Raw genomic sequence first — 23,993 nt, 5'->3', positions numbered from 1 at the left:
CCTCGGGAATCGTCGCAAATCTTCTTTCTTTCAAAGGTCTTTTGAGTTTGGGGAACAAGAATAGTTTAACAAATTATAAATGCATAGATATTACCACAAAGCGACGGCTGAATCAAATAATTCCATATTATTTTTCATCCAATGTCAATTTAAAAGTCTTATTCTTCTTCTTCTGCTTGGTGTGGCCTGTTTTTCAGAGGGATTAGCCGCCTACGATGTCGATTCCCAGCTGTCAATCCATCTCTTTGGTGGTCTGCCCTGGAGTTGTCTACATTGGTGTTGGCTTTGCAGTTCAGTCTGGATGGTTCCATTCTCCTCACATGCGCATACCATTCTCTCCTTCGTTGCTTTCCCCACCCAACGAGATCTTTGATCTCGCATTTTTCCCTTATCCTGGCGTTCTTTATTGTCTCGTAGACTCTTGCCAGATTTGCTTCTTAGAGTCTTCATTTCTGACACACTTGGCGCATTTTTTGTGGCTACGTTCTTTACGTTTTGTTTTTGATCCCATGTGTCATGATGGGCCGCACACAAGTTTTAAATTATTTTTTTAATATTTATATTTTAAGTTTCACCATTTTAAAGTGATTTTCCAAATTGTAATGTTGTATTTTCTTCCAGTCGTCCAGCTCGCCGCGGCGGGTGGCCGTCCCGGTGCTGGTGAAGGACGGCAAGCCGTGCTCGGGCGGGGGCGGCGGCTCCGGCAACGGGTCCTCGCAGGCGCCCCCGTCCCCGCCGCCCTGCGCGCCCCCGTACCCCTCGCAGCACCCGCAGCTGGTGCAGCAGTGCAACAACTCCATCATGTCCAACAGCTCCATCGCCATGGCCGCGTACCGGAACCAGGGGAACTTCATCAACAACTCGCACCAGCAGCAGTGCGGGGCCTATCTGCCGCTCCAGGGTCGCGCCTGGTAGAAGTTCGGCCAGCTATGTCCGGAGACCATGTTTAAAGAAGAAATATTCTTTGATTGAGCGCAGTCAACGTTCTTCTAAACGTGAAATGTTTTTCAAACCCAGGGACTCTAACTAAACAAGATTGAACTCTCTTTTGAGATTTATAAACTCTAACTAGACAATATCAAACTCTCTCTTGAGAATTATAAACTCTAACTTTACCATATCGTACTCTTGACATTTGTAAATGCTAACCAGACATTATTGAATTCTCTCTTGAGATTATAAACGCGAACTAAACAGTATTGAACAGTATTGAGATTTAACGTTTTTAAAGTTTAAAAATATAGTCATATGTATTAAAAATAAATATCAAGCCACCTATTGAACTTTTTAGTGTGCAACAGATCTTTTTATGTAAAACCTGAATGTTTTTTCACCATTTGAAAAATATTTGGTTTATTTAAAAAATAATTAAACAATACCTTTTCTTCAAAATGCAAAAACAACACTTTCTGCCCAGTAGCGGGTAAATATTAAGTTAAAAATATGCCGCTTTATTCTGGGATATAGTTCATTTTCTGGGCATTCCGAAAACATGCACATCTGAAAATTGTCGATTTTTGATTTATGACGTTCTTGCAAGGAGTGAGCGATATGTGTACTTATCAGTTTTTCAAAAAACTAAACGTTTCTTCAGTCTTCCGTAAAATAAATTAAGTATTGTAATTCACAACATTTTTGGGTGTGTCTACAAATTTTCACAAATCTGGGTTTCTCCACATAGGACTTATTTTATGTTGTGACGTCATTTTTTTTTATTAAATAGCTTTACCGATCACGCATCGTACATTCGTCACTATACATTGAGTTTTTATTACCCTTTTTTAATGTCTGTTTTTTGTTTTTGTTTCAAAACATCTCGACTGAAAGCAATAAGACTCTTGTCATTGACACCATTCATCTTTCACAACGACCAATAAGTATTCTTGGTCAAGCAATTCTATTTGTAACACAAATTGTGTCCGTGAATGTCATTTTCTTATTTGAACTATGCACTTGTCATTTCCTTATGCACCCACTTGGATTACCATCCATCTCGTTAATTTATCTCTTCTTATGGAGGTCGATTACCAATTGCACAATTATTCATCTGTAGGCAGGTGTTTCGCTTGTTTAATTAAAATAATAATTGCACTTTCGACAAACAAAATTCACAATACTTCCTTCTTATTGAGATGTTTCACGACTTCTCTCAAAAATATTAATACATGCTTCGGTGTGATCCATCTGTTTCAAACTACTCAAATTTTGGATACATACTCATACATATGTATATGATCAATCTCATGACGTTTCGTGATTGAGTTCACAACAGCCATGTAAAATTGAATTAAGAAAGCTTTTATTTAGCAGTTACCCTTTTATTTATACGCAAGATCCGAGCCCAAATTATTTTACATTTTGGGAAACGCCTGAAACGCCCTCATGGATAGAATGGTGAATTTTATACGTGTGTAACAATAATACTTAACCAGCTTATGACTGGCCGTATGCTCTATAAATACCTAGACTTCCATATTCTTCTTCATCCATGTTGAGATGTCAAAAATGTTAAATATCTCCTAAGAGGAGCGATTTGTTAACAAGTATTTGGACACACTCAAAATGTCGTGAATTTTAAATTCTTATCAGAGAATAATAATAAAAAAATTGAGAAAGAACTTAAGTACAAATGAACGTAGCCGTTTTAAAAAATCAAGTCTACTTTTAGATACTTAGATATGAGAGGAATAGTTTGTTGTTATTTATTTATTTTAACATCAAAGTTACACAGTTATGTGCTTGCAATATTATCTGAATATCCACAACACTTTGAGTGTGTCCAAATACTTGTTGCTGTTAAAAACCTACGAGTTTAGTTTTTCTTTAAATTATGTTTTTCGAATCGAGTGCTTTAAACGTAAAAATTAAGACTTTTTCAATTGTTCAATTTAATTTTATAAAAATGTCGTTTGTACACAAAGATTTCATGGTAAAGAAATACAATCTACGAAAACAATACGTTTCGGTACGCTTAATGCGATATATGTGTATTATGGGTCAAAGATTTCAATTACACAGTCATCATATTCTAAAATCTATTTGCCTATGCAAAAACCGCGAATGACGTAACGTAATACTATCGCGTTATGCAAAACGACTGAATTTAAATTGTAAATCGTCAAAAACTTGACAGAAGTCATAAATATATATTGACACGGGTCTCAAATCTAAAATATTAATGAATATTATTTGATTTTGTGGCCATCAAAGTCCACGGTGAATGGTTAGCAGTTCACACAGTATTTATTATTCCGAGAATGATGGTGTCACTCGCGTTTTGTGTCCATATTGCCAGTCATCACACTTAAGTGGAGCTGGCAGAGGATTGAGACGTTCCACCTTCCTACGGCGCGTCTGGTGAACAAAAGCCGTTAAATCCCATTCTGGAGCCCAAGCAGGTCCGATAAGGAACGGATTCATTCACGCGAGATGGAGTTAACTTTTGATTTTTAATTGGGCCCCGAAATAACTGCTCGGTGCTGCATTATTGTATTCATAATATCGGACACAGATTCTGTAGTCGGCTACACAAATCTATTAATCAATCTAATGTATCTACGTAATTTTTAAAATCAATGTTCATATAATGAATATGGGAATTCTGAAATAGCCTATTGTATGCGATATAATTTCGGAATGCCTTTGTCTGATTGTAAAGATTAAAGATCATAATCTGTTTAATTGGAGGTGCAGTTGCAAAATGTACAAATATCTGCCTAGTCGGCAATCGCCAGATCAAACGATTAATTGGCTTCTTTTCTTATTTTGCCCGTCAGTTTCAAAGTTTTACTAGAATAAAATATTTTAGTTGAAGATACTTGTTTTTTTTAAACCAACATAAAAAATATCGTTTATGAAATAAAATAATCACAACTAGTGAGAAAGGTTATCAAATCAATTGTTTATATTATTTTGTTTTTTTTTTTTATATTTAAATTCTAATCAATAGTTTATAAATAATGCCTGAAAAAGATGCTTCTAATCGTCCCGGTATAACCCAATTCCTATTTCCTACTTCTAAGATGAATATTTTAAAGAAAAGTCTACTAAATCGACTATCCCATGAGTTACCTTTGTAGTTTAAGGATCTTCTGATCAAAAGAACGAAAAACATTTCACGAAAAGCATTGTCTCTGGTCATAGCAGCCGACCAGTAAATACATACGGACCGAATATGTAACATCAATGAATTAATTATTATAAATAATAATGTAAGATTATAAGCAAATAAATACAAAATATTAATTTAATTTGAAAATAATGAATTTTGTATATTAAAACAAAAAATGTATAATCTTGTGAATCTACGGCAATCTTCAAGAAAATCAATGTTTATTGCTTTTGCAGTATGTACGCGGAGTGCAGTTGCAAATGCAGGCAAGTTTGCCTAAATATTTTGTATATAAAAAAACGGTGTTACATTTTGTAACATGATATTCGAATAATTTAGATTTAGAAAGCAACACTGAACGTTTCAACTTTTTTTATTCTGTGTTTTCATTTAATTTGTTCTATTATTCAACGAATAACATGCAGTACTTGTGTTAGGTGACCAAAGAATTCCTTCGTTCTGTCAATATTCTATAAACATTATCAATTTTGCGTTAATCGCAATATTTGTATCAAAGAAAACAGATATATCCATGTTTGTAAAACAGACTCTCGATTTTCCGAGATGTGATCGTCTGGAAAGCGTATTATCTGGAGTGGATTGTATTTGAAATTACAAAAAAAAAATAGTGCCAACATTATAATAGGTACCTACAACTAAAAACATTGCATGATCAAACACGTGAGCATTGACTATTATATCATATTAGTAAAAAAAAATATTGAAGAAGAAATCACGCTATTTAATATACTCAAGTTTATAAAACAAATATATTGTTTAAATTATAATTTTGTCAAACAAATCGAAAATACAAATGTATTTTTGTAGTTCTGAAGTTAAATGTGTATTATCTACAATAGTTATGTACAAAATGTACTTAGATAACGAATACAATACGTATTTCTTAATGTCTCAGTTCTGAATCGTTATAGTATATAAATAAGTTGTACATATTAAAATAATTTGGGTATGAAATGGTCTCAACGATATGAAATGCAATAATAAGAAATAATGTAGAGATTTGCAAGATATTTCAATATATATTAGGTAGAGTAGTCAATTGGAAGATGCATTTTTTATTTGATTAATAAACATAATTAACGATCATCTTTAATTTATTACATACATACATGCAATACCATATATAAAAATATATTAATATGACAGTTATTTCTTTGTCCCTCAGATTTTCATGCGAGTATTTCATTATTATTATTTTTTAATTTACTTGAAGATAAAATGTAAATGCCTCATTTTATGGAAAGTGACATTCTGATTCTCAAACATGTTTCAAATTTTGTTTAAAAAATATACATACCCTTTCATGGTGGTATTCTTTATTAACACTCCTTCTTATTCATGGTTCACTTTATGTAATACCACTTAAAAACACTTTAATACGTGAATGATAAGGAGAGTGTACCATACCACAAAGTTAACAATGCTTTAAATATACAAAATGTATTCTATATTGTTCCATTACACACTACTAAATATATATTTGAGGATATTAAGTTATTAGTTAAATCCTTTGAATTTTCCAACTTCTAGTCTCTTAAAAAAAATAACTATCAATCATTTTGTAGAACTTAATTTTGTATAATGTTTTGAATGCTACTGAATATTTTATGACGGTTTCAAAACGTATTTGTTACTTTAAAATGTAATGTTATTCCATAAATATCTTCATTCCATGAAATTCTCGATTTTGGTGAATAATCCTTTGTTTGATTTTAACACTTGTATGTTTAACTAATTAACATTCTTGGAGTTTTTTTAACGAAAAATTAATTAATTAAAATCCTACATTTGTTTAACTTTATAACTTCTGGAAAAATCAGAACATTCATATGCTTCAAAGCCACCATTTTAAATTTTTGTTTCGATAACTCATTACTAGAGCTAAACTCAAATTACTGAATCAATAAGAATCAAACCTATCTCCAGGGTATAGCCGTATCTCTGCGGCGGAAAATTTTTGCAGAAGGTTGTATTTTTTATTTGTTTATAAATACATTTTTTCGTAAAATCATACGATATTAGTAAACAATTTGTCATAATTCTTTTAAGGGTCTACGATATTCTTGAAATATCGATAGAATAATTCGCATTTGACAATTTTGATGACGCCATCATCTTGCTATCAGCAGTTACAAACATTTTTTTCGTTCGCTACATAATTTGAAACACACGTTAATTCAATGCAGTTTTTATTTAAAATAATTTACTGTTCACGACACGAGTTGGAAATTTAAAAAAAACTCAGAATGTGTATTTTGATTATGTTATTTAGCGATTTCTTTTAGTTTTATTGGGTTTTTTTAATTTATACTGAATGTATTAAAAATAAAAACAGTAATATATCTGGCATATGAACTTTCGAAGTTCAGTTTATTCATTTTAGAAGTTATTGTTGATATTCTAAAAAATACATGTGTATAAATATTTTTAATATTTATATAAATTTTTATATTATATTGAATTGAGCTTCATTTTTACAATTGCAGTAAAGATTGCATTTACACCTGAAAGTATACAGTATCTGTTCTTATGACCAAAAGTTAACATCTCCTTAAAAGTTCGAATGTTTTCTCCTAAATTGTGTATTACCTTTTTGTATCGTTTCCAAGTAAAAATACGTTATTATTGTAAATTAAAATAATGAGAAATTTGTAACATAGCAAAATACTCCCCTCGATCGTTTTGTTCGTTAAAATTTTATACTGGACTGACAGGTTACAACTTAACGATACTCCACCCATGAACCCGATATGGATATGCAAAAACCCCGAGTGTTTATTTGTTTTGATAATACATTTGGTTTTAGCTCTGCCATCCATGTTTATGTACCTTAAATTGTAGATAAAATTAATTTAGATATTGGTAAATGCCGCAAAACCTGTAGTCGTAAAACTATTGTTCATAAAATTAAAGTAATAATAATTGTGTAACGTTAAATAAAAATAAAGTGCAGTGATTTTACATAGTTAAATGTAGGTTAAATTTTAAGCAGAATTGTAGAAATTTGTACATAAGTATAATAAGCGAAATAGACTTAAGGATGTGGAAATTTAAGTATAGTAGCATGGATTCTGGATTGTGAAAGAATATTCAAAGGGGCATTTCAATGAATAAGTTGTATTTTAATAACTTTGTATCTGTTTACACAACACAGTAAATTATAAAAAAAATATTTAATGAACACTGCGTTTGTAATTATCTGTTTTAGAATTGTAACTTATTACCTTTAAAAACATTTGTGCTGTTTTTAATATTATTTAAATAACGCACTGAGGATATAATGCGATTTAATATTTCTTCGTCAAATTCAAATAATAATGGCGCAAGTTGTAGCACCTTTGTAGATCTAGTATTTTTCGCTGGACCAATCGATTCTACAAATCAATATTTTATGAATAAACAACCAGAATGAAATCTAAAAATCACCTGAAAACCGCTTTCGTTCATTTAAGAATCGCCAAATTGACAATTTTTTTTTTAATTGTTGGGTAATATATCCAAAATTAAACACGGTTATTGGATTGAATTCTACTTTTATTTACATATTATTATATGTATGTAAATAAAAGTAGAATACAATCCAATAACCGTGTTTAATTTAGAAAATATTACCCAACAATTCATAATGAAATTTTACCAACTGTTTGCAGTTACAATAAATAAATTACCTTTAGTTTAATTTCTATATATTTACATTTTTTAATTAATTTTACTACCGTTTGATCTGTTTTCACTACAATGTTTATTTTTTATTTACTAAGCCTCCACTAGTTTACAAATGCTTTTTTAAAATTTTTTATAAAATTTGAAGATTTAAAAATGATTCTTATCGTTCATAAATGTGATGGGTTACAATTTTCTCTAAAAAAATAGATACATAATGTATATGATAACAACTGCTAACATAATTATTTTTAAAAACTTAAAACAATTCTTAATTCCTGAATCAGATGTGATATACACATTTCAACTAAATTTGTTCATAGATGCGATTAATAATAATAATAATAAAACCCTTATACGCACCCCAATGGTGCATAGGGCACTGCGTCTTTAAACGCAGTGTTATCTTGATCGTTTACGCATGAAGGAAAGGTAATCAGCCCTCCGCTTCAGGTACCAGTCCAGGGTAATATTGAATAAATATTACAGTGCAAAAATCACTAATATTTATTTGACCCCCCTGGGAATCGAACCCGGGACCTCCAGAACGGTAGCCGAGCGTGCTGACCATTACACTACGGAGGCGGACAAATTAGATGCGATTAATAAAATATAAAGAAAAACAAAATTTATTTCGAAAAAGTCCTGTTGTTTTTCAACTTAGAATAAATGCCCCCGATGATGTCATGTAATTTTATATTTAGGAATGGAATCCATGGAAATGTGTGTTTTTTAATTGTTAAATATGGTGATTTTCATAAACAAATGTATAACGATATTGAAGTAAGAATTTGGAATTATTACAATTATATACTAGAAAGGCAAGACAAGGGTGATGGAATCACACCGATAATTAAATAAAAAAATGTGTTGATTACAAATTTGTTTTATTTATTCGATATATGTATAGACCCCGAAATGTCCACATTGAAACTGTGAAATTATATGTTATTTTGTTTGGTAAATTACATGAAGGGTATCTGCCCTACTGATATCGCGCTTCAGCTGCCAATTTAAGAGTACCACATAAAAAATAATACATTGAAGTGTTTTTTTAATTATTTTTTTTTGATTTATATCATAAATACATAGATACATTCATAAATACATTTACTTTTGTCCGCCTCCGTGGTGTAATGGTCAGCGTGTTTAGCTACCGTGCTGGAGGTCCCGGGTTATTCCCAGGGGGGGAGGTGAAAATAAATATTACTGATTTAACACTGTAATATTTATTTAATATTACCCTGGACTGGTTTCTGAAGCGCAAGAGTGATCACCTTGCCTTCATGTAAGTAATGATCAAAGATAACACTGCGTCAATTTGATGCAGTGCCCTATGCACCATTAGGTGCGGATAAGGGTTATAAAAAAATATTTATTACGGCTCTTTAGGCATGGCCTGTGTTGAGCCGAATGCTAACATGTTAATACAAGTTTTATATATATATTTTTTATTTTTTATTTTATTCTTATAGTATTATCTTTTTTTATTATTATACTACTATATTTTTTTTCAAAAAAATTAATCCAGGATCTCTTGCAGAGTAGCTAAAATTTAATTATTTTTACGGAAAGTTATTTTTAAAGAATAAAAGTAAGATAAATGCTATAAAGATATAACATAACTTTGTTAAGACCCAACATAAGTTAAATCGCAACTTAATTTTCTATATTGTGACCTCTCCGGTGTTCGCCGGGCGAATGAAGCAACTTAACGAATACTGGGCCTTAATGGTATACCTACGATAACCGCACCCTATAAACCTCATAGTCCCGCATTTTTTCCTTGGTGATGTTTAATTTATACGGAATATTTAATTTTTTAATATAAATAATAAAATAAATACATACAAAGTACATATAAAAGATAAAAAAACATAATCCTTTTGATGTGTGGCTACCGAAACTAGTCGAAACAATATAATACTCAAGTGGTAAAAACAAGTATTTTATTTAAAATTTAATAGAAATGCGCAAGTAATTTTATATATTTTAACATTTTATTAAAGATTTTAATCCTAAAATCTATATCCATTGAAAAATTATTTTATTTTGCGCAATAAAAATATTTTTGATAAATAATATAATATTTATATTGGGGATAGAGTTAACCTATGAACTCAGTAATGCCTAATGCCCCGCACCGTTCAGCTTGATCCCAGTACAATATAAAGTAAATCGGTGCACGTGTCTGGCTTTATATAAATCCCATAATTATTATTTTGCCTCCCCCGGCGCAAGGGAGTCCGGGGGGCGAGTCCAGGGTTACACCCCCGACAAACAAGCGGACGAGGTCATAATAAATGCCAAATTCACAATTGCTTTCATTAAAAGAAGATTAAATCACCGAGTTAGTTTTATACATATACCAACCTATCTGCCTTCTAGTATAGGTTCACATACAAATATAATATATCTATTTTTATTTATCAAAAATATACAAAATGATTGGATTAATGTATAGTAAATAATTACATATTTAGTGAAGCTTATATTAATAGGTCTGATTAAGGAAAATCAAAATGTAGTATCGTTTCTTTACCATAAACTTTCCACTTACAAATGATTTATTTATATAATAAGATCAACAACTGTATATATATACATATATATATATATATATATATATATATATATATATATATATATATATATATATATATATATATATATATGTCCGCCTCTGTAGTGTAATGGTCAGCACGCTCGGCTACCGTTCTGGAGGTCCCGAGTTCGATTCCCAGGGGAGTCAAATAAATATAAGTGATTTTTCCACTGTAATATTTATTCAATATTACCCTGGACTGGTACCTGAAGCGGAGGGCTGATCACCTTTCCTTTCTGTGTAAACGATCAAGATAACACTGTGTTCATATGAAGCAGTGCCCTATGCACCATTGGGGTGCGGATAAGGGTTTTATTATTATTTTATTATATTTATTTATATATATATATATATATATATATATATATATATATATATATATATATATATATATATATATATATATATATATATATATATATACATATATGTATACACACATTAAAAAGTAAACACTATAAAAACAATAACAATAACAATAATCCATTATTTTTACTTAAATTAGTATTTAAGTTCATTGTAAATATAAAAAAAATTACAAAAGTCATAATACGAATATAAACTTTGAATAGAAAAATGTGTAGTCGGACTTAAATGATATCTGATTAATAGAAATCTAATAAACATATTTGTTAGTAAAGAATTTGTGGTAAAAACTATCTATGAACTCAAATATCTATGAAAATACTGCCTTTTATATCGCTTGAAACGGTCAATACACATAATAAAACGCGTTTCACGTAAAAATACTGCAAATTTTTCAAAACAAAAACACTATAGAATAGGACATGACAGGACATGGTAGGTAATATTAAAGATACCTTACGCTGTTTGCCGATAATAAGGAGAACAATAGTTTTTTCTTAGGTGGTGAAATGATAATGTCCTGTTACCTCGCTGTCACCTGCAAGTGCCAAATTTTCCTTTTTTACTCGAACGTTGAAGAAAAATTGCCATGAACAAAATCATAATCTACTTTATCTTCGCGGCAGGCTAACGTGGCAGCGATGTGTGGTAAAAGATCCTACTACAGTTTATTAATAATATTATTTTAATAAAATATTATTTGACAGCGTTTATCCGAATCCTAATGGATATATAGGTACCTACCTATCCAATATATTGATTAAATTATATCAAAATAGGTTATAGGAGCACTAGAAAATAATTAATGTTTTTGTCCTTTTTATGTAAGACTTCTTCTCTCCAAAGTTTAATCACTTGTCTAATTATTAAGAGTTATTGAGAAAAAAATATGTGTCCTAAAACAACGTCATATATAAAAAAATCGTCAATATTCTGTTGTGCATGATTTCGGAATACCCAGAAAATGTACTTTATCCCAGCAAAGGCGGCATATTTTTTATTTAATATTTGCCCGCTACAGGACAAAAAGAGTTGTTTTTGCATTTTAAAGAAAAGATATTGTTTAATTATTTTTTTTTAAATATACTTAATATTTTTCAAATTGAGAAAAAACCTTCAGGTTTTACCTAAAAAGATCTGTTGCACAGTAAAACGTTCAATAAGTGGCTAGATATTTATTTTTAATATATTTTATTGTATTCGTAAACTTTAAAAACGATCTCCTGAAAAATCAAGTTTTTTGATATCTGACGTTGATGAAAGGAGTTAGCGATATTCTGTAAATTTTTCGACTGTAACGATTATTATTGTCTATATTCTATGTGATGCGATAAAAGGTTACTTTCTCCTTACCTCCAGATACAATTAGAGAAGGGTGGGTCACCTCGCAACGCCAGGTTAATCTCCACTTGAAAAACAAACCAGCGATTTGCGATGCGCCGCTAATCGCATGTTATTGAATCCGGAGCTCCCCTAAACGGCCGAAAAGCAGTGCTGCCAGTTCATTATTTGGAAGTAATCTTTTTTGTTGACTGGCAACACACGGTGGCGTGATGGGATTAAACTGTCACTTCATCAAAGCGGGATATTTTTTATATAACGAGGGATGATACAACAGAACATTATGTGGTGTTATAAATTTCAAAATGCTGTCAATAAAAAAAATGCAGTGAATTTTTTTGAAGTGATTTCGTGGTTACGCTGGAAAAAATTGATAAAATATAGGTGGTAGGTATACGTACATATTAATAATATGATTTTGAACGACAGCAAACTCTCAATTTAGCGGTTTTTATTAACAGGAAACCACATTTTGGTAGAATATTCGTAACATAATTTTTCAACAATACTGACAAATTATGCTGCCATTTAAAAATGCTCTTAGTTATTAAATAAAAAATACTCACCGTACATACACACCATACTTATTAAATATAAAATAAATGCAAACTTACTACCTATTATTCGTAGCATAATTTATCAGCTTTGTTGACAAATTATGATACGAAAATTAGGTAGTAAGTTTTATTTTCATTTCATATTTAATATAGGTACATCGCTCACTCCTTTCAACAACGCCATTTATCAAAAAACTTGATTATTCAGGAGATCGTTTTTAAAGTTTAAAAATATAATAAGAAATACTAAAAATAAATATTAAACCACACAACAGATCTTTTTAGATAAAACCTAAATGTTTTTTCTGCATTTCAAAAATAAATAGTGTATTTAAAAAAATTATTAAACAATACCTTTTCTTCAAAATGCAAAAACAACACTTTTTGCCCTGTGGCGGGTAAATATTAAGTTAAAAATATGCCGTTTTTGATGGAATACAGTATATCTTCGGGCATTCCGAAAACATGCACAGCTGAAAATTGACGATTTTTGATATATGACGTTGTTGAATAGAGTGAGTGCAATGTAGGTATTATGAATATGAACATTTTTTAATGTTTGAATTAACCGGGAAACGCCAGAAAAAATCATTTTCGTTTTTATTATGTAAGCTTATAATTTGACCAGATAATTTATTGACAACATTTTGAGTGTGTCCAAATACTTGTTCACAAATTTAGATTTTCTCCATTTAAAGGAGTTATTTATTTATAATAACTCCTATTATTGAAGAAAATCCAGATTTGTGAACAAGTATTTGGACACACTCAAAATGTAAAACAAAACATATTAAGAACAAAACGGATCACTTTGCTTTCTTGAAATTTATGTAAATTTGTGCCATATGTATATTTGGGTGAGGATGAGGGTCAAAAGAAGAATAAGGAAGTGTGGTAAAAGCAGGAAAGCCCTCAAACAACGATCCGTTGGTAAAAATGTACATAAGTATGTTTAAAAGTATTGATTACGTACTACATATTATACTTTATATTTTGCTACACATATCTGTTTCATCCCCTGTTGAAAAAACTGGTGTAAATTTCGCAATAAAATAAAGCTTAATCAATTAATTAAATAACCCGGATAGGTCGCAGGAATGTTTCACAGAGTTGAGCCGATTTGGCAGTAAGGGAAATAAATCTTTATCCGGGGGCGCTACCTGGCAACACTCGCCCGGGGGGGAAGGATGCTATCCTGAATGTTTCAGGAATTACCGATCTCGCAGGAGTTGCCATGGTGATACTAAGTAGGAGCCTATATGAGAACATTAACATCACTTTTGGTCACTCAATCGTAGGAACAGTTTAACATTGTCTAATTTTATAGGCAACAACACAAATAAAATTGAATAAAAATTGATTATTATCAAGTATTATGAAGTACAAACTCAGATTTGCCAACTCGAAATATTTTGAATAAAATAACTGTTCAAATTATAAGTTCAATGAAAATTGAACGTTATATTATTGGCGTCTCCTAGTATGTAAAATAATTCAATAATCTTACGTACATTTCATGAAGGTAAGTCAACTCAACTATAGATGTTACCGAGAACTCACGTGTGAAAGAAGGTGTTAATTAAAGGATATATATTTTCTAGCCCTTATCAGCACCCAATGGTGCATAGGGTACTGCATCGTATTGATGCAGTACCCCATGTTCATCGTTCCTTACATGAAGGCAAGGTGGTTCACTCCTGCTCTTCGGGGACCAGTCCAGGGTAATATGAAATAAATATTACAGTGTAAAAACTCTAATATTTATTTTCACCCCCCTCTGGGAATCACTTATTTTTTGACCTTACTTTGTTGACCGCAGAAGCAGTTACATCTGTTGAACGGAACGGAAATACACGCAATACTAAACATTACTCATGGTGGGCATTGCTTTTCTTTACATTCGCTAAAATATTGTATTCTTTTATACCAAAAGCACGTTTTCTTCCTCTTTATTTTTCATTAACTTGACTGAGCCACAGCAACGCGTGGCTGGGTACAGCTGTTAAGTAATAAAAATTGAGAACAATTTACGATACATGAAAAAATACAGCTCGACAGCTGACATCGAATGACGCTACAATGACTCGTTTGCAAGTAAAAGCTCTTGTCAAAAAATAACCGTTAAACTTGATTCGCCCAGTGAAAAGCTTAATTAGAATATAAAATAAGGTGGTATAGCGTACATATCGCTCACTCCTTTCAACAACGTCATATATTAATAATAGTAAATTTTCAGTTGTGCATGTTTTCGGAATGCCCATAAAATGTACTATATCCCAGCAAAAGCGGCATATTTTTAACTTAATATTTACCCGCTACAGGGCAGGAAGTGTTGTTTTTGCATTTTGAAGAAAAGGTATTGTTTAATTGTTTTTTTTTTTTAATATGCTAAATATTTTTCAAATGGAGAAAAAACAATTAGGTTTTACTTAAAAAGATCTGTTGCACAGTAAAAAGTTCAATAAGTGACTTGATATTTATTTTTAATACATTCTGAAAAATCAAGTTTTTTTATATATGACGTTGTTGAAAGGAGAAAGAGCGATATGGTGACATTTTTGTAAAAAAAGTAAACTATCTAATTACAAAATAAATGCTTCAAATATTAATAATATTTAATATATGATCAGTATCTATGAACCTGCTTTAAGTTGTGCTAAGTTCAAATGCAAGTTATAAGTTTAGTTTCGTTTATGTTTTATGACGTTGTTGTAAGAAATGAGCGATATATATAATACCTTTATAGTTTCAGCGCTAAAGGAAGGTTCTGTTCAGAGGGTTCTGCAAACGATAAGTCAAGGTGCAGACTAAGCAAAGTGGAGAATAGTAGAGGTGAGGAGTAAGGAGTAAGGAGTAAGGAGTTAGGAGTTGGGCGGATGGAACAGGTACTCGGTGCTGGTGGCTGGAGAGGAGGGTAAGCAGCCCTTTAGGGGCGAGGAAAAGGCCTAGTTGATAATTCATAGGCTCCGCCCTCGCCCCCGAGAAGGGGTGAAGGCGCCACCTTGCGCTGGGATGTTCAAATTTAAAGTAATTATAAAGATACTTAAAACGTGGCACATGATTCGCCTCAATTTTTGTAACTATTTTTTCTTTACTCATACGATTAACATGCCGAAATTATCTCAACACACTTATCTTAATTTTTATTATTAATACTTATCTCAGTTTTGCATTATTTCCTCATTTATTTTATAAGCTTTACATTATTTATTTTATTACTATTTATTTTATTGCTTTGCATTATTTATTTTATTAGCTTTGCATTATTTACTTATTTTATTTTCATTCGAACATCTATCGTGCATTGTTTTGTCACACTTTGAATATAGTTGGAAATAAAATCATTTTAAGTACTTGAAAGTGGTCAGGTCAGAAGTCGGTATAATCGGTGGGTATGTATGAGGGATGCATGAATGTGGAAGAGGTGAATATTCTTTGCAAAGACAGATTAGAGTGGCGTTTTATTCTCTTTGCCAACCCTGTGATGAAGCGGTGAAGCGTTTTTGCGGAATTGATTAGTTTTTTTTTGGTATGTGTTTCTCAGTGCTCAGCGAACAATTACGCAACTACATGTTTTATGCAACCATTTATACGTATTTATCTATGAAAATAGGATAAGTTAGGTATCAAATCACGAACCTTTCGTCTGAAGTATATGATATTAGATCAAATCAAAAAAATCAAACCCTTATCCGCACCCCATTGATGCATAGGGCACTGCGTTATATAAACGGAGTGTTATCTTGATTGTTGACACACGAAGGAAAGGTGATCAGCCCTCCACTTCAGGTCCCAGTCCAGGGTGATATTGAATAAATATTAAAGTGAAAAAATCACTTATATTTATTTGACCCCCTTGGGAATCGAACCTGGGACCTCCAGAACGGTAGCCAAGCGTGCTGACCATTACACTACGGAGTCGGACGATATTAGACACTGACCTATAAACAAGTGGGGATGTACCAAATAGAAAAAAAAACGTTATTTGAGTAACATTACAAACTACATATGTACTCGTACATCAATTCAATAAAATTTTAAAGAAATATTTAAAATTTAAAAAAATCATGTTTTCATTTGTATCTTTTTTTAAGAAAGATTTTTTTTTATTATATACACAAATATTTCAATATTATACTATTTTTATGAACCTAAGCCGCTCATTATTGAAAATAGTTATTGAATTGTGGTGGAGTGGTTTCGAACCGAGAAACTTCGAACAAGTCAGCGACACAAATCGAAACTCAACACATTTTAAATAAATATTTTCTTTTTATTCTGAAATACCCTGTAAATAAAAACAAGTATTCTAGAAGATGAAATACGCGGGATTTGAATAAATTTGTTCCAAGGAATCCTTTGAACCGACGACATAGGGAAATAAGGAGCAATATGAATTCTTAGAGGAAAAAGATTTATTGTCTTCAATTTATGTAAATTGAAAACGAAATGATTTAAGGAGACGCAAGGAAACGCCTTTTGGTTGATGTTGTTGTGGAGATTAAAGTAGATTTAAAATCACCCATAAATATTTTAAAACCAAGCCTTAAAATTAGAAATTTGTATGCCTTTTTAATTTTTCTAGTCGTCGTTTCATGACCGATTTTTTTTAGAATGAATATTGGATTTTTTGTTTTTATTTTTTAGAATATATATTGAAGATATATTTTTATATGTATTTTAAAACTCCATACCTTTCAATTTCTGTTTTCTTTTCAAAACCATATATTTATTCCGAAGAAATGCTTTTTTTCAATTCAAAAACGGTGTTTTAGGAAAAAAAATCAATTACGTCAAATTTAAAGAAAATTAAAAGTAGAGTTTAAAGAAAATTAAGTTGCGATTAAACGTATGTTGGGCCTAAACGAATTGGCATTTTTATAAGGCTACGTTGTCTTCGATTTCTTGTACCTGAGGGTACAGAGCAGAGGCTAGCTATAAAAAATATGATTTTATATTTATGAATTTTTTTCGTATGGACCTTTCATTATGACATCAAAATTGATAGAACTACACCATAAGTTAATTCTAGTCATTATCTGTGAGTCAGTCAATATAGTTGGAGATGATGAGCACCGAAAAAAGAGTGTCACATGAAATGTAATACATATGTGGAGGTCCTCACCAAAAGTTACATTTCCAATATTGCACAAAAAATCCTTTAAATGCAAATCTGTTCTGTTTACTACATTCTATCGAAATCTTAATTAAAGCTGCGACAAAACGTGACCAATCCTGTGTTAAACATTGGTTTATATTGATGAAATCATTAAATAGCACCAAAACGTAATAATTTCACAAGCTAGAATTCCTGATTACTTAAAATTATTTATAATGGGAAATGTAACGTTTTGGCGAGGGCCTCCACATATGTATATCACTCATTTTAGATTTTTCTCAAATGAATCAGCAAAATTAAATTCACCGAAATTGCTTATTTTGGTTTCGCACCAGTATCCCTATACTTTCGTGTATTGCAATATACCCACCTATCTTTAATATCTATTAATGTGAATGGAAAATGGAAGGTCCCTTTCTAAAAGAAAATATTTATATACCGGTGGTATTTAATGGTCAGTACCTACCCAAACTAAAACCTCCATAATAGCGTTTTGACAGTTCGCTTCAGTCGCTTCATTGTTGCCACCCACGACATGTTAGGTGACTTGCTGAAATCTGTGATTTCCCACAACAGTGCCGCATTATAAAATAAATCAATTAAAAAAAAATTTTTTTTCATGAATCATAAAATTGTAGAAAAAGTTTTTGTAGAATACAAAGTAATTAAACTTTTTTTTTGCTCACATGCTTTTATTGAATATTTTATTTTCTTATGTTTATCTTAATTTGTATTGGTTGTACCTAAGTACAACCATGACTTATTTTTCCACATATTTTCTTTATTTACATGTCACTTTTTTTCGAAATAAAATTTAATAAAAAATAATGTTCAGATTTATGAATTTTTAAGTTTTGCCAAAACTTTGTAAAACAACAAACTTTCAGTTTTATTTACTTTAATTTTCTTGTTTTTTTCTTTCTTTATCCTCCGCGTGCTGTCTACAAATTTAAAAAAAAGTAAACAAGGTTTGAAAGATATTATCAGAAATTTATATAACTTTAAACAATTATATATTTAGTAGATATAAGCGTTATTTTATCTCCTTATTTTTAGGTCACATAATTTTTTCATCATTCGCCATCAAAAAGAAGTCACAATTGGATATTGCTTCAATTTCTTGAAAATGATCAATTGCTTCTTGAGGTCGAATCCAGTGCCCAAGATTGCCAATAAATAAAAAATAAATAAACTCTGAATAAAAAAATTTAAAAAATAGACACCTACCTGGCCACTAAACTCAATCAGTTTTTATTCCAATCTCTCAAACCCAAATACCCGATCGATTGGCCGTAGTAATGCGTTTCAGAGACGTAAATTAAACAAAAAATTGTAAATTTAATTTATCTTCGGACGCTTAAGACAATAAATTAACATATCGCTCACTCCTTTCAAGAACGTCATAAATCAAAAAACTTGATTTTTCAGGAGAACGTTTTTAAGCTTTAAAAATGTAACACAATACATTAAAAATAAATATCAAGCCACTTATTGAATTTTTTACCGTGCAACAGATCTTTTTAGGTAAAACCTGAAGGTTTTTTTCCATTTGAAAAATATTAAGTATATTTAAAAAAAAAAATTAAACAATACCTTTTCTTTAAAATGCAAAAACAAAACTTTCTGCCCTGCAGCGGGTAAATATTAAGTTAAAAATATGCCGCTTTTGCTGAAATATATAGTACATTTTTGGAGCACTCCGAAAACATGCACAACTGAAAATTGTCGATTTTTTATTTATGACGTTCTTGAAAGGAGTGAGCGAAATGCACTTAGGTATATAGAAACATACATACCTACATTATAATGTGAAAGTTGTCCTCATTAACTTTCAAGAAATGTCTGAAACATCACATCTTTATTGATTCTTCGTCGCTCATTAACATTTTTCTTTTCTTATATTTCTCTCCGTCCATTATTATTTCCCGATCGTCACAGTCATTATCACAATAAAATAAGTAGCTACATAAACATTTCTTTTTTATGGGCACTATGTTTTAATGGTTCAAGTTAAGTATGACCAGTATATCACAAAATTGTTTGAATGAATTTGAGGTTAGCTTCTAAACCTGTATTTATATAGAGCAGTGTTTCTCAACCTTTTCTCACCTATGTAGGTATGACAAACCAAAATTCTTTATGTAATTCCAAGGCACACCAAAAGCTAAAATATGTAGACCATTGAAAATGTATTACGTTACAATTAATATTCTACACTATATTTTGAAAAAAAAGACAATTTTATGAAAAATAACTTGTCATTGTTTATTAAATACACAATTAAAATTGTAAAATGTCAAATAGATTGAATTTGACCGCGGCATACCTGTATCCTGCTCACGGCACACCAGTGTGCCACGACAAATTAATAATTAAGTAGGTACTTTTTATTTCTTTTCACCTCCAAATACCTACTACTTTTCCTACCATACGGTATACATACCTACCTACGATCCGGTATTTCACAAATGGTCATTTAATTTATTGGATTGGTTTGGTAGATAAAATCACAATATTTGCGGGTGGCCCACTTAGGAATCGCTTAAATTGTTGCAGCTAAATAATGACAACAGATCTCCAAGATAATCACCCCTAGGATTCAAGACTAGAATCAGGGTTGTCACAAAATTATTTAATTTTATTTCTTTTTTATTTAAAGTAAGCGAATTGAATTTGCCAGTCGTTAACACAAATATATATTAATAAAATCCAGTATTTGGACCTTCTTCTTCTTCTTCTTCTTCTTGGTGTAGGAATTGTGTCCTGTTTTTAAGAGGGATAAGCCTCCTGCAATGTCGATTCCCAGCTGTCGATCCATCTCTTTGGTGGTATTTGCATACAAATAAAATAAGTCTCTGCTTGATTATAAGCTTTCCTCATTCCAACGTAGATGACTGCTGTCAACTCGCATAAACTGGGTCGCAATATTGATCAATATATCTAGGAGTTACAAAAAAATAAGTAACGTGGTTGTCAATCATGGGTAGAATTGTTTAATGTTACACGTATGTAAAGTGATCGCTTAACCACCCTAAGACAGGTCGTAAGCCCTGTAAATGCCCAGACATCCATATTCTGCTTCGTCTATGTTGAGATGTATACAAATATGATAAAAAATGTAAGAAACATATAAGTTAAAGTTATTTTCGTTGGCTTTTGGATGGAAAAAATTAAGTTTTTTTACTTGTGTTTTAATAGGTAAAAGATATATATCCAATATTAGAGAAATCGATGAAAAATTATTAGTTCAATAGAAACAAATAAAATTATCCGCTCTTTTGTCCCAAACAATCTTGAAACAAATACGTCTTAAATATTCTATATTATTTCGTAACACGTTACATGCTTCTAATAATTAGAAATTGTTATTTCATTTATTCCCACATAGCATTGGTAACCCTGGGTAATGGCCGTCATGCCCATCTCAAACTTGTCATCACTGAGCAGGTAGGTACCTACCTGGTTAGTAAAGAAATAATTTGAAGTGTCGGAATGATTATTAGCAGCCTTGGGATAGTGACTTGCAACACTGGCAACTCCACAATACACGGCTTGGCGCGCATTCTGACAGTCAAGATGGCGTATAATGTTTACTCTTCACTCATTGTCTACAAAAATTCAGATAATAATAATAATGCATGCATAACCAAGAGCTCATACTCGAAGGATCTTTTTATAAATTGAATTAATCAGGTTATAATTCAACGCATTCAGCTTGTTTTGATATGAATAAACGGTTTAACGAGGATGATATGGATATTATTATTCTAAATAATTGTCGGTGAAGTCGACAATTTTATTAATTGTTAGATAATATTTGTACACATTATCTAAAAGTATGTAGGTACCTACATATTATATAAATTCACATGGATTTTATGATGTTAACAGGTGCTACCAAGTCCTCAAGGAAGTCGAACACATTAAAAGAAGCTTATCACGCTTCGCAAATTTGTTACAGTATGCATTTTAATAATATGGTAATAATATATCTTTTTAATCGTTTATCTAACGTTATTTTTGTTAAACACTATCTCAATGGAGCTTGATGCACCAATGAACCACTCGAGGGCTTTAGCTGAAGCTGTTGTTATCCATTTCTCTTTCTTACTTAATGCACTACTATTCCTTCTCCATTTCTTTTCCTAAAAAGCAATAAGTTTCTTAATCCTGAGCTCCTTTACCTACGTTATTTTCATATCTTCAAATGTATTTCATTATTGAATCTAATAATGGGAATCATACCACTGATCACCTCTCCTTTAGGTAAGTCATTAACCAATGCGCACATCCGACACGGTGCCCCATGCACCAATGAGAGCGAATAGAGGTAAAAAACTGACTTTTATGAATATCTTACACATATAATTTTATCAACGCGCCATGTATAAAAAACGGTAGGTAGGCGTGTTTATCATTTTTTTTTCTTAATCTGCATCGAAAAAAACATGTTTTAAACTTTTTTTTTAAAATACAAATAACTATGTATAGTAGTAGGTAGTAGATACTTGCAAAATACGTTTTATTCACCATTTACGTTAGAAAACCTTAAAAAAGAATTTTTCCCTTGCTAATATATCTATTATTCGGCATTATGTAGAGTAGGTGAATCCTGCAGTTGTAATACTCTTCTGGCCACGGCTATCATTCTATTTGGCGCTCCCGCCTGTCAGACGCAGCTTCCGTTAGTTAGTTCCGGTTCCGGTCAGCCGGAGGGGGTCACTCTTCAACTAAACTTATCCAATACTGCCCCTACATCTACCTTCCAGCGCTGGAGGGTAGATATGGGGTGGACGAGTCAAGGGGTGGGTGCGAGGGTCAACTGCAAAAACCCTGAAATGCCTTTAACCACGAAGCACCTACCTTCGTCCGTCCGTTTTCTGATTTAAACAATCAATAAATCATCCTCGTCCCGGAGAAAAACTTACGAACTAAAGAATGATAATGGAAACCTTAAGTAAGTTTAGGATAGGTACCTACCCTTAAAAACAAAACACAAAAAATAACCATAACATTAAATTTTTCAACGGTTAAGTTTGAATTTCTATGTAGGTATTTACAGAGTTAATCTTAATTAAGCCACGTGACTAATTTTGAATCTAAAAACGGGTACCTATCTTCTTCTTTTTCGTGTAACATTGAGTTTGTAGTTTCCACAAGGATCCTACCTATTTGGTATGCATGAGTATAAAATGTATACAAAACCAGAGATACAAATGAAATTTAAAAAAATATATAGAAATACCTATTTAAATAATCAGCATTTTTTAAAAATAACTATTTAGTTTTATTTATAAAAAAAGTTTATTTACACATAGCTACCTATATACGATAAAAGGTATTTTTTAAACAGTGCCGTATTGTCATTTAGGGCCATGTGGAAAAATCGTTAGATAATAATTCATAGGAACATTTAATGAAAAAAAAAATCAGAATATTTCACTGTATGCTAAAAGCTTTAACTGTGTATTAACATGACATTAACATGCATAAAATGTATAATTACATCTGTAAAATAATTGAACAGGATATTTTAGAAATAAATTTGGTACATCCTTAGCAAGTCAGAACTTATGTACAATATTAAATTCATTCCGTAAATTGCCTTGTACAATTGTTGAAGGTATCGATTTTCATTTTTTTTGTGGTGTTAAATCATAGAAAAGTAAATGGCATAAAAATAATAGAAAGAAAACACCTATGGAAATAGTAGGTATGTCCGAGCTCACGAATCACGTTGGATGGACGCGTACGAGAGACGATCGGGTAGAGTTTTTACCCTTGTTTATTTTTTTTAGTTAAGGGTTTTCCGGCCCTGATAATTTGGTAGGTAGATACCTAACGCACGTGCGTTTAAAATAACAAAAATGTAACCAAAACTGTTTCATAGGCCCTACTGCATAACGTTAATAGTTGAGCGATCATTTCACATACTTAACCTATGAAAATAATTTACGGCACTTACATTTATCGATTATCATAAATTACAATGTGCCTCTTGAAACGTCGCCATTTTGAATAACAAAGAATCTGTCACATTATTTGAATAGAGATCTCTAGAACTGGCCGCATGGAAAATGAACGGGTGACGGCCATTGCATTGTAGCGTAGTACATAATATTTTTCACGGGCAACCGGCGCATTTTTTCCACATATATTCCGTGCGCTAATAATGAGGATAAAAAACCTATATATTTATTTATGTACAAA

The 23,993-nt window shown here is 31.3% G+C and overlaps 1 protein-coding gene across 1 annotated transcript in view; it reads left to right on the top strand.

Annotated features, from left to right (window-relative positions):
* Positions 1-8,125, top strand: part of LOC148312071 (thyroid transcription factor 1-like) — a 77,134-nt gene extending 69,009 nt beyond the window's left edge. The window contains exon 6 of the mRNA XM_088277857.1: positions 622-8,125. Within this exon, the coding sequence (XP_088133983.1) occupies positions 622-915 (294 nt within the window). The 3' untranslated portion in view covers positions 916-8,125. The remainder of the gene's footprint in view (positions 1-621) is intronic.
* The last annotated feature ends 15,868 nt before the right edge of the window (positions 8,126-23,993 follow it).

This window comes from Brachycentrus maculatus, unplaced genomic scaffold (genome assembly GCF_059751285.1).
Source record: "Brachycentrus maculatus isolate JH-2025_06_01 unplaced genomic scaffold, ASM5975128v1 h1tg000050l, whole genome shotgun sequence".
NCBI lineage: Eukaryota > Metazoa > Arthropoda > Insecta > Trichoptera > Brachycentridae > Brachycentrus > Brachycentrus maculatus.
This window is presented reverse-complemented; position numbering and strand designations above follow the sequence as displayed.